Source organism: Capricornis sumatraensis, chromosome 1 (genome assembly GCF_032405125.1).
Source record: "Capricornis sumatraensis isolate serow.1 chromosome 1, serow.2, whole genome shotgun sequence".
Classification (NCBI taxonomy): domain Eukaryota; kingdom Metazoa; phylum Chordata; class Mammalia; order Artiodactyla; family Bovidae; genus Capricornis; species Capricornis sumatraensis.
The window spans coordinates 8387606-8398487 of record NC_091069.1 but is presented as its reverse complement, the minus strand read 5'-3'; the positions used below and the strand labels follow the sequence as shown (position 1 = coordinate 8398487).

At 54.1% G+C, this 10882-nt stretch overlaps 1 protein-coding gene across 1 annotated transcript in view; it reads right to left on the bottom strand.

The window, feature by feature from the left end:
• Window positions 1–581: 581 nt before the first annotated feature.
• The window catches only part of ENG (endoglin), a 30607-nt gene continuing 20306 nt past the window's right edge, over window positions 582–10882 (bottom strand). Inside the window, exons 4-15 of the mRNA XM_068973039.1 lie at window positions 10111–10273; window positions 9045–9204; window positions 8612–8741; window positions 7988–8162; window positions 7576–7718; window positions 5270–5407; window positions 5005–5043; window positions 4276–4392; window positions 3692–3943; window positions 2601–2655; window positions 1499–1600; window positions 582–1372 (exon numbers count right to left, since the gene is read on the bottom strand). Coding sequence (XP_068829140.1) covers window positions 1248–1372; window positions 1499–1600; window positions 2601–2655; window positions 3692–3943; window positions 4276–4392; window positions 5005–5043; window positions 5270–5407; window positions 7576–7718; window positions 7988–8162; window positions 8612–8741; window positions 9045–9204; window positions 10111–10273 — 1599 coding nt within the window. The 3' untranslated portion in view covers window positions 582–1247. The remainder of the gene's footprint in view (window positions 1373–1498; window positions 1601–2600; window positions 2656–3691; window positions 3944–4275; window positions 4393–5004; window positions 5044–5269; window positions 5408–7575; window positions 7719–7987; window positions 8163–8611; window positions 8742–9044; window positions 9205–10110; window positions 10274–10882) is intronic.

Below are 10882 nucleotides of genomic sequence, written 5' to 3'. Positions count from 1 at the left end.
TCCCAGGTGGCTCAGATGGTAAAGAATTTGCCAGTAATGCAGGAGACCTGGGTTCAATCCCTAGGTTGGGAAGATCCCCTGGAGAAAGGAATGGTTACCCACTCCAGTATTCTTGCCTGGAGAATCCCATTGACAGAGGAGCCTGGTAGACTACAGTCCATGGGGTTGCTTGGAGTCAGACACAACCAAGCAACTAACACACAAACATTTGACTGACTCTTGACCTCTAGCTCCCTCAGCAGATAATAGGGGGATGAGGACTATGGCTGGTCCAAGAGCTGGCCTGCATAGGAGCCCAGGTTGTGTGGCCTGGACAAGTCCTTCCCTCTGAGCCTCAGGCGGCCTGTCTGTGAAATGAAAAGGATGGATTGGTGTCCCTTGACCATATGGTAAACACAGGGACCTTGTGATCACAAATTCCCACACCCGTTTCACAGATAAGAGAATGGTGGCTGGCTTAAAGAAGCCATGGGACCTGTCCACAGTCACACAGCCCAGAAGTGGGATTTGAACCCAGAATTTGAACCCAGAACAGTCACCCCTCTCCCTGGCATAGGTGCCTCCCCCTTTCCAGCCCAGCCCAGCTCTGGTTTCATGGTCTGATTTATTGGTGGTGAGTATATAGTGGAGGACCCAGGACAGAGTGCCTGGGGGGCGGGGGGGACATGGGGGGAGTGTCTCTGTGTGACAGTTGCAGGGAGGAGCTAGGCTCCCCCACTCTACTCCCAGGCTGGGTGCCCCAGGCTTCTGTTTCTGCCAGAGTCGTGCCAGTTCTGATGCGGAGACTGCTGGAAGCAGGTGCAGGTGGCTCTGTGCTGGCTTGGTTTCCACAGAGGAGGCGCCATCAGCCTGGGTGGGCTGGACTGAGTCCTGGAGTTCTCAACTCCTGCCCGGCCCGGGTCATCGAGTGCTGGATCCAGGTTACAATGACAGGGACTTTCTTGGGTGTTTACAGCAATGTGGATGTACAGGGCAGTGGACTCTCACTCTGCAGTCCCGGGCAGCTGCACCCCAGGCCCTCTGGGTTTGAAGGTTCATTGGGGTGGGGTGGGGGGACCCCAAGGCGTTCCGAGCTGGTGCTCCCACTGGCGGCAGGCCTCTGAGAGGGAGGCAGCAGGGGCGGGTGCAGAGGGCAGGGTTCATCCTTGGTCAAGTGGAGGGGCTGGGGTCCCGGGATAAGTCCACGGCCAGTGGTTCCCAGCTGGTGGCTGCTCAGTCTCTCCCGCTGGGCGAGGGCTGGCTGGGCGCTACGCCATGCTGCTGGTGGAGCAGGGGGTGCTCTGGGTGCTCCCGATGCTGTGGTTGGTGCTACTGCTCTCCGAGGAGGCCGGGGCAGCCACCGCCACCACGGGCTCCCGCTTGCCGGGGTGACCTGGGGGCAGGGGTGGAGGTCAGGGCCCCGGCCAGGGGTCCCCACTGCCCCAGAGACTGCGCTGGGCTCCCCCAGGTGGTGATGGAGGGGACCTGAGCACTCACTGTGGGGGCCTGGGATACTCACGCGTGTGCGAGTAGATATACCAGAGCGCGGCGGTGAGCAGGGCCCCGATGAGGAAGGCGCCAAAGGTGATGCCCAGCACAGCAGGCAGGACGAGGCCTTTGTCTGCACCACCAAGGACAGGATGGCTGCGGTCAGCACCGCCGTCTCCTCCCTGCAGCCTCCACCCCCACTCCCCGCCCTGTTGTGCCAGCCAGGAGTGCAGGTTTTGGTGCCAGTCTCAGCTCAGCCACTGACCGACTTCTCTGAACCCATTTCCTCATCTAGTCAATGGGATCATCACACCCACATGTGGCATGAAGTTGTGTTGCTATGAGCATCCCCCTAAAAGGGCCCAGCCAGGCCTTTGGGGCCATGCCTCTGACTCCCGAGGCTGGTAGAGATACATTTTTAGGGAGGCTGGATGGTATAATCTGAGCAAAGTGTGAGTGGGGCCTGAGAGTCCAGAGTCCCGCTGTGTGACCTTAGGTCAGTCCCTACTCCTCTCTGAGCCCGCTACCAAAGTAGAAGCCAGAGCGCCCCTGAAGGCCCTTCAGCTCTCATGGGTTTTCCCAAGCTTCACTCTTTCTGCACTCCTGATGTCTGTCTGACTATGGGCCAGGCAGCCTGCCTGTAGGCCTCTGAGTTCCCATCCCCTCAGTGGGGTCATTAGCCTGCCTTCTTGATTGTAGGCTGGGCATAGGGGCTCCATCCGGGCCCAGGTGGGATGGCCAAGGGGCTGATGCTTCTCCCACCTGCATTCAGTGTCAGGGACTCTTCTGCCCAGGGGGCACCTGGGCCCAGGGGGAACTAAGACAGGCTGGGGGAGCTGGGCTATAGGGTCATCCTCCATAGTAGGGGTCTTAGGGAAAGAGAGGCCAGCACTGCCCCCAAGTCCTGTCCAGTCCCGATTCCAGAAGGCTCCATCCCCCAGCAAGGTCAGCCAGCCACCCTGGGGATGAAGAAGAGCCAAAGGCCTGGCATATGGTCCCGTGGGGTGGTCACAAGCAAATGCTGTCCATGCGGAAGATGTAGCTGTGGACCCTGCTCTCTGGGGTCCTCTGAGCGCCCATCACACCCCACTCTGACCTCAGCCCCTGGAACCCCGGGGAGACTTAGAACTCACCATGCAGGCCGGTGCTGATGATGTTCAGGCGTGTGGAGACAGTCTTGTGGACTTCCTGGAGGAGGAAGAGAGCCCGGGGTATGGCACAGTCTTTGAGAGGCAGCTCCAGGCTTCCTCCCTGTCTCTGTGACCCTGGCCTGCCACAGCCCACCCTGGGGCCTTGACTCTGAGCCCCATCTGCACCACCTTCTGGCTGGGGGCCTCTGGGCAAATGCTGGCAGATCTGTGCTGTGGAAGGGTGGCAGCCAGACAATTCTGAGCTGCTCCTGGTGTGTTTCCTGTGAGTTCCTGAAAGGCTCCCGACTCCCATGAGGATTATGGGGGCACTCCATCCATTATCCTTGTGAATGCCCAGAAGCCCAGGCTCACTGTGGCCTAGGGAGAGCCCACTCAGTGGTCCCCAAGGCTTCTCCAGCTTCATACAACCACAGAAGCTTCTTATCCTGAAGACACTTTTGTGTGCAAGGGCTTGGGGATGACTGTATGTGTGTGTATGTGTGTGTGTCCAGGGCCCAGTGTTTAAGAACTGGTATATACTGGATGGTGAAGTGTTGTGACCAGTAACTGCAGAAAATCAGAATTTTGTGTCCTTTGTACTAACCCTCTTCCCTGATGTCTCTTGTTTGTTGAGATTACCATGGTGATCGTACTATATGGATAAGATGGGTGGGTGGATGGATCGATGGATGATGACTGGGTGTGACTGTAGAAGGATAGATGGATGACTGAGCTGATGGACAGACTCTGGATGAATGACTGGGTGGGATGGTGAGAAGCATCAACTAATAAATGATGACTGAATGGGATGGTGGGAAGACAGATAGATGGGTGAAATAATAGATGGATAGATGGATGGACAGATGGATAGTGGTTGCAGCTGCATATCTGACCAATGTCCCAAGACATAGCACAGCCATCCAAAGGCTGTCAGGTGGCAGAAAGAGTCCCCTTGGTACCCAGAGGCCACGTGTCTGCCTGTGGCTGTCTTCTGCCCACTGGTTCCACATCCTCCTGGTCTATCACATCCCCTCCTGGAAACTCCAGACCCAGAAGCCACCCTTGAAGCTGGGCTGGGCCTGGCCCCCACTCACCAGGGACCGAATCGTGGGATGCATGGTCACAGAGCAGCTGAGGATGCCGGTCGTGGGCATGGGCACCATGTAGCCACGGAGGAGGAAGCTGAAGCGTATGTCACCACTAGGGCTCGGGGACAGCAGGCTCACGCAGCTGCTCTTGGCTTCCTGGCCCTGGATGAGTTCCACGATTTCCATATCGGGCCCCAGGTTCAGTTGGCAGCTCTCCAGCTGGATCATGAGCTCAGGGATGGATGGGGACACGCTCACCTGCATGGGTAGGTAAGGGGACCGAGGCCCGGTCAGTAACTCGTAGCTCTCCACCTTACCTGTTCTCGCGAAATAAGCTAGAGTTCTAGAGTTCCTGCTCGGGAACTTTGATGGTGGAAGGACAGTTACTGGCCTGCCTGGAGCAGAGGAGGAGGAAGAAGTGACATTCCAACCAGTGTCTGAGCCCCGCCTCAGCTCTCCCCACCCCTACAAACCTGCATCAGGCTGGCCCCCTCCTCCCCCGAGGAAGTCAAGTTCCACTGGGGAGAAAGAAAGGCTCTGAGAAATCCCAGGGGGCGGCAGGCCTGAGCGGTCAAGTCCAAGTCCAGTACCTGCACAAAGCCCTGCTGGCCCAGCTCGATGGTGTTGGAGGCTTGGAGGAAGTGCGGGCTGAGGTAGAGGCCCAGCTGGAGGGAGAGGCTGTCCATGTTGACGCACTGCACCTTTCTCTGTGGGGATGGGAGGGAGGCTTGGTGGGTCTGGGACGCACCCAGTGAGAAAGCTAAGGGGTGGGAGCAGGAGTCATGGTCCAGAGTTGTTGCGTGACGCTCCTCCTCACCTTAAACCTCCCCCTTCCCCACCACAACTGATATTTATCAAGAACTTGCCCTCAGGAATTGCCTGGCAGTCCAGCAGTTAGGATTCTGTGCTTTTGCTATTGAAGGCCCGGTGTCTGATCTGAGTCCCTGGTTGGGGGACTAAGATCCCACAAGCCACACAGCCAGAAAAAGAACTTGCTCCTCACAAGACCTGTGTGCTTTCCATGTCTCCTGTTGGTGACAGTTCATCCCATAGGGGGTTCCTTTCTTATCCTCCTATTAACAGGACCTTTGGGCCCTGAAAGCTTATGTGATTTGCCCAAGGCCATGCAGCCAATTCATGCTTGAACCCTCTGACTTGAGAGACTGAGAACATGACTCTGAACAGTACTGCCCCTATTGCACAGAAGGGGAGATGGGGGCACACTGGAGACACGTTGGCTTGCCAGGATCAGGGCCTGAGTCTCCTGAGGCCTGCTCCCCCCAGACCACATGGGTTAGCATGTTGACCGTCCATCTCACCCGCTGCGGTGACGAGCTTGACAGGAGTCTGATGACCACCTGCAGGAAGAGAGCCAAGGAGCTGGTCAGAACCTAAGAGGAGGCCAGAGGGTATCCCACCCAACGCACCCATTTTTTTGGATGGGGAAACTGAGTCAACCAATGTCGAAGCTTGTCTTGTCTTCCTACTGAGCACCACACCCGCTTTCCCCAAAGCCTCTCTGCCTGGAAGATCCAGGAGGCACCTGGAGGGGGCACCATTTCTTTTTCCCACCCCAGGTCTTACCTCGTTACTGACCACATTTTCCATCACTTCCATGCCACAGCTGGAGTAGCCACTGCTCAAGACAAACTCATCTTCTGTTTCCTCAGCTTGGCAGCTGGAGTCCCAGAAGGTCAGGCTTATGATGGTGCAGAGCAGAGTCTGGGCCAGGGGTGTGGGGGGTGTGGGGGAGGCACCGTCAGGAGGCACAGGGCTCCCCAGGGCCTGTCCATCTCACCCCAGCACCAAGGACTGACCACACCCCAGGGGTCTCGAATCACAGCCATGCCTCTGCTCCCATCCCCATTTTTATTAGGTCTCATCATCCTACAGCGTTTAAGAGTTACTACTGTTCCTGAACTTGACACACTTCTGTATCTAGCAATAATATCTGTGACATCATGAGTGTGTTCTAGACATATGCATTCAGAGAAATTGTGTGGGTTTGGTTTTTTCCCCCTCATTTTAAACAAATGGCATCATACTGTCTTTCAGGCTTTAGCTTAGTTTTCTCACTGAATAATAAATCACAGACATCTATCTGTGCATATATTTATAGACCTAGAATATTCTTTTTAACTTGAGTGTAATGTTCCAAAGATCAGTGGATCACAGTGTATACCCCATGGCGGTAATGCCAGCCATTGCTGATCCCTGCACCACCTCTGCCACCTCCCAGACATCTGCTGGGCCAGGTAGAGGCAGAAAAGAAGGGGGAGACGGGCTGCAGACAGATGGAGCTTCACCTTGGCCCTGATATCACACACCCCAAAACACTTCCACATGGACATAGAGTTAAATGTCATTCTAAAAATCCCTGAGAACATGCATGACTCATCAAGACTCTGGGAGAGAGATTTCCTGCCTCAGAAAGACTAGAAAAAAAATCACAAAGGAGAAGATGGCCAGCTAGGATGGCCCAATGTTTTCAAACATCCCCAAAATTAAGAAACACTCTGGCGAAAATTTAAAGAATGATAACAAACCAGGAGAGATTAGTTCAATAAGAATGATAGACAAAGGGCCACAAATGTCTTTCTTCATGTAAAAAGCTTATAGAAATAATCAAGGGGAAAAAAAGAAATAAGAAAAATACCAAAGGAGGGAGGCTCGAGAGGGAGGGAACATATGTATACTTATGGTTGATTCATGTTGTTGTACGGCAGAAATCAACACAAGGCTGTAAAGCAATTATCCTCCAATTGAAAAAAAAATTTTTTTTTAAGAAAAATACCGAGCCACAAAGTTACAGAGACTTTGATTATTATTCAGTCACACGGTATCAAGTCCACACTTACTAATCAAAGTAGAAACTCAAACAAGAATGGAAGACAAGTTCTACCTCCCACATCAGCAAAGATTTTTAGACAAAAAAACAGTAACTTGTAGAGTCAAAGTGTTCTTATTAATCAGCAATGAAAATTGGAACCAACTTTTGGAAAGCGAGTTGGCAACAAGTTTCAAAATTTCCAGAATGTCCCCTCATTTTTGACCCAGCAATCTCACTGATGTGGAAACCTATCTTAAGAAAACAATTCTATTTATAGAAGAATTTCATGCACAATGACACTTCCTGCATATTTATAATACTACAGAATTGAAAACACCCAAATGTCTAATGAGGGAGGAGGAGCTAATTATGGCATCTCAATATGATGGGAGCGAATGTGTTTTTAAAGTGATATTATTAAGTACATATGAACTTGGGCTTTCCTAGTGGCTCAGAGGGTGAAGAATATGCTTGCAATGCAGGAGTCCCTAGGTCAGGAAGATCCCCTGGAGAATGGAATCGCTACCCACAACAGCATTCTTGCCTGGAGAATTTCATGGACACAGGAGCCTGGAGGGCTACAGTCCATGGGGTCGTAAAGAGTCGGACACGACTGAGCAACTAACACTGTCACTTTCAGTACTAAGTACATAAGGCTTCCCCAGCGGTTCAGCAGTAAAGAATCCGCCTGCAATGTAGGAGACATGGGAGATGTGGGCTCAGTCTCTGGGTCAGGCAGATCTCCTGGAGAAGGGAATGGCTACCCACTCCAGTATTCTTGCCTGCAGAATTCCATGGACAGAGGAGCCTGGCGGGTAACAGTCCATGGGATCACAAAGAGTCAAACACGACTGAGCACCTAACACATTGCTCCACACCAGGTGAGGTCGTGAGACCTCCTGTAATCCTCACCACCTGGTAGGGACCATTATCAAGCCCATTCTACAGGTGGAAAAACTAAGGCTTGTAGAGGAATGTGATTGGTCCTCCTTTCTGGATTAGGACAGAAGAAGGACCAGTTACCCGTGTCAGCTGGACTGGAGGCCAGGAGCTCCCTTACCGAGATGAGATCTTTCTTGAGTACCAGAGTCATGCCATCGCTGGAGCACTTCGGCTGGATCAGGGTCAGAAGTAGCTCCTGGTTGCAGCCCTTATTGGGAGTGGTGATCTCCACTGGTGTGGGTGAGGGCTGCAGCCCACTGCCTGTGGGGTAACAGAGGGGGCCCCCGCAGACAGTCACTGTGGGGCTCACTGTGCTCTGAGGTGCTAAGCGCCTCTCTAGCTAGGTACTCTCAGCATTCCTGAGATGCACATGAGGAACATGGGGCTCCCACTAGCTGCTGCAACTTTCCCAGTTCACACAGCATCTGGACGTAGCAATAGATCCCAGGAGAGGGCCAGGAAAGGGAGGTTGGCGGGGGCGGGGGTGGGGGGGTAGGGCGGTGGGCAAGGGAAGGGAGCCAGGTGCTCACCACAGCTGTGGGTCTGCAGAGAGACATCACTGGCCAGAGGGAGCTCCACGAAGGATGCTACTACACTGGCGTTGAGCCTCCGGGCCTCTCCCAGCAGGCCTTGGGTTGTGTTTGGGAGTTGGAAGCCAAGGTTGATCCTATCTGGAAAGATCTTCAAGGAGTATTCACCAGTGGCCTAATGACAGGGAGAGAGGCAGAGCAGGCAGCTATGGACACAGTCAGGGGCCACACAGCCTGGCAAGTTGTGCCTGCAGGCTGGCCAGGGTCTGCCAGGCCTCAGTCAGGCTCTCTTTTGCTCCTGCTGTTTCCCCTGCCTGGACCACCTCCCCTCATCTACTGGTTCCTGTCTGTCTTTCAACTCAGCTTGGAGTTCACCTCTCCAGGAAACTTCCCTGATGCGGTGGGCTGGGTTAGGGAGCCTCTCTAAGGGATCATGGAAGGCTTCCTGGAGGAGGTGCCATCTAGGTGAAGGTCTGAAGGAAGAATAGGTAGAGCACAGAGGGCAGAAGGATCATCGTATATAAAGGCCCAGGGCTGGGGTGATGGTGCAGGAAGTTTGTTTTTTTTCTTTGAGGAGCCTCGGGAAGATCTGAACAGGGCTGTGTGGGTCTCAAAGCGACTCACCCAGATCTGCATGTTGTGGTTGGCGTCGATTAACCAGGACACGTAGGGTGGACCCTGAAGGATGAGCACGGCGGCGTCAGTATCTCTCCAAGCACAGGTCAGCTCCAACTTCACGGTCACTGTCCGGGGCCTGGATGTGGGGGTAGATGGACCCCCCCGCATCAGCGAGGGCAGTAGTGCGGGGTGGGGCAGTGTTGGGGAGCTTGACCAGGAATTGCCGGGCCAGAGCAAGACCTGGGGTCGGTTGAGCAGCAGCTGCACTCCTAACCTGGTTGGTCCTGGGTCTGTCGGGTGAGCGTGGAAATGGGCGGGGCCCAGATATAGGCGGGGGGTGACAGTTCTCTAACCAGGCCGGGGCGGAGCTAAGGCTTGGACAGAAGCGAGGGTTTATAGAGGGTGGGTTTGGCGGGGCTGGCGGGGCTGGTACCCTTACCCGGTCTCTGGGCCCGGTAGGATCCTCAGGATGTGCGCCTCCTTGTGGCCAGCCACACCTTCCAAGCGGCAGCCCCGGATCGAGGCTTTCGGGCTCCATTCGAGCGTGTGGCCCATGTCCTTCTGGGGTTCCAGATTGCAGGAGAACGGTGAGCTCGAGGCTGCGGAGATAAGCGCACCTCTGTCTCCTCTTGGAGCAGCCTAGCATCTAGTACACAGGCCCACCCTCTCCCACAGTAATGATGGGGCAGGCAGGATGGCTTCCTGGTGGCGCTAGGGTTTAAAAGAAAGAACTCTCCAGCCAATGCAGGAGACCTAAGAGACAGAGGTTCAATCCCTGGGTCAGGAAGATCCCCCTGGAGAAGGAAATGGCAATCCACTCCAGTATTCTTGCCTGGAGAACCCCATGGACAGAGGAGCCTGGTGGGGTACAGTCCATGGGGTCACAAAGAGACACAACAGAAGCGACTTAGCATGCACACAGGCAGGATGGAGCAGCAAAGAGTGGGGGCTTGGGAGGACCCGGGTTCAAATCCACTTACAGCAGAATGACCCAGGGCAAATCCCTGGCCTCTGTTTCCTCATCTGTCAACACACATTTTATTTAAGGTATAAAACCATGGCATACTTTAGGGATGCAACCCAGCAACTGCCTGTACATCATCCCCCTTTTATCTTTCTTAGAGTATTTACCATGACCTGAAATTACAGAATTTGTATACCTGTCTTTTATCATCTTCCTACCACAGTGCCAGCTCCAGGAGGGCAGGATCTGGGTTTGTCCCCTCAGGGTCCCCAGATGCCTGGCATAGAGCTTGGCACATACTAGGGACACAATAAATAATATGAAAGTGCTGTTTTTGTAGGTCAAGAGACTGACAAATGGCAGCAGTTTCACAGGGTTCAATCTAACATTTGATGAAAGGGTAACCACTGTCCTAAGTGACCTGGGGCAAATCACATCCTGTCTTGGTGCCTTAGTGTCCACATCTGAGGAATGAGACAGAGAAATTCAGATTCCTCAAGAGCAGAGTCCTGAACCCAGAGAGGCTACTGGGGAGGCAGACCTTGGTCCAGACGAAGGAGGATGCTTTGCGGGTTGTTCAGCTCAGCAACAGAGGCGATTGGACCCTTTGTATTCGCCCAGTTGAGGAGCTGGTCCTTGGTGGTGAAGGATGGCAGCTGTGTGGTGGTGGCATCTAGGGCCTCGTGAAAGACCAGTTTGGAGTCCTGGGGAGACATGTGGCAGCTCAGGACGCTGTCCCTGGGCCTGAATGCCTTCTGTTCCACGTCAGAGGTCAGGAGATAACTTGGGGAGGCAGCTAGTTGGCTGAGCAGAGAAGGCCAGGGCTGAGGAGGCTGAGGCTGGCGGAGCCGAAGCCAGCCCACAGGCCCCTAACTAGGGCCCCTCAGAGCCAGATCTGCCCCATCTTTCTTCCATACCTCGGGGGCTGGGTGGACACACATCCATGTTCATCCATCACCCTCCCACCCCTCCATAAGCATCCTCATTCAGTCCGCACTTATCGTGAGGCTCATGTCGGTTTCCCCCACACTCTTGTGAGGGACAGTGGCTGGCCTGGCCACCCCTGCATGGGGCTTGACACACAGTAGTCACTAAGAAATATTGGTCTGACTGTGTGCTGGGTCTTGAGACCAGCAATGAAGATCCTGACATGGCAGCTTCATCCTGATACCTGGCACACGGCAGGTGCTCCCCGCACATGGAAATGGAGAAGGGAAGATAGAAGACATGATGAATAAATGAGTGAATGAAAGACTCTCCTGCTCTGGGAGATCTTACTATCCAGAAACCAGTCATGCCTCAAGTTATTTGAA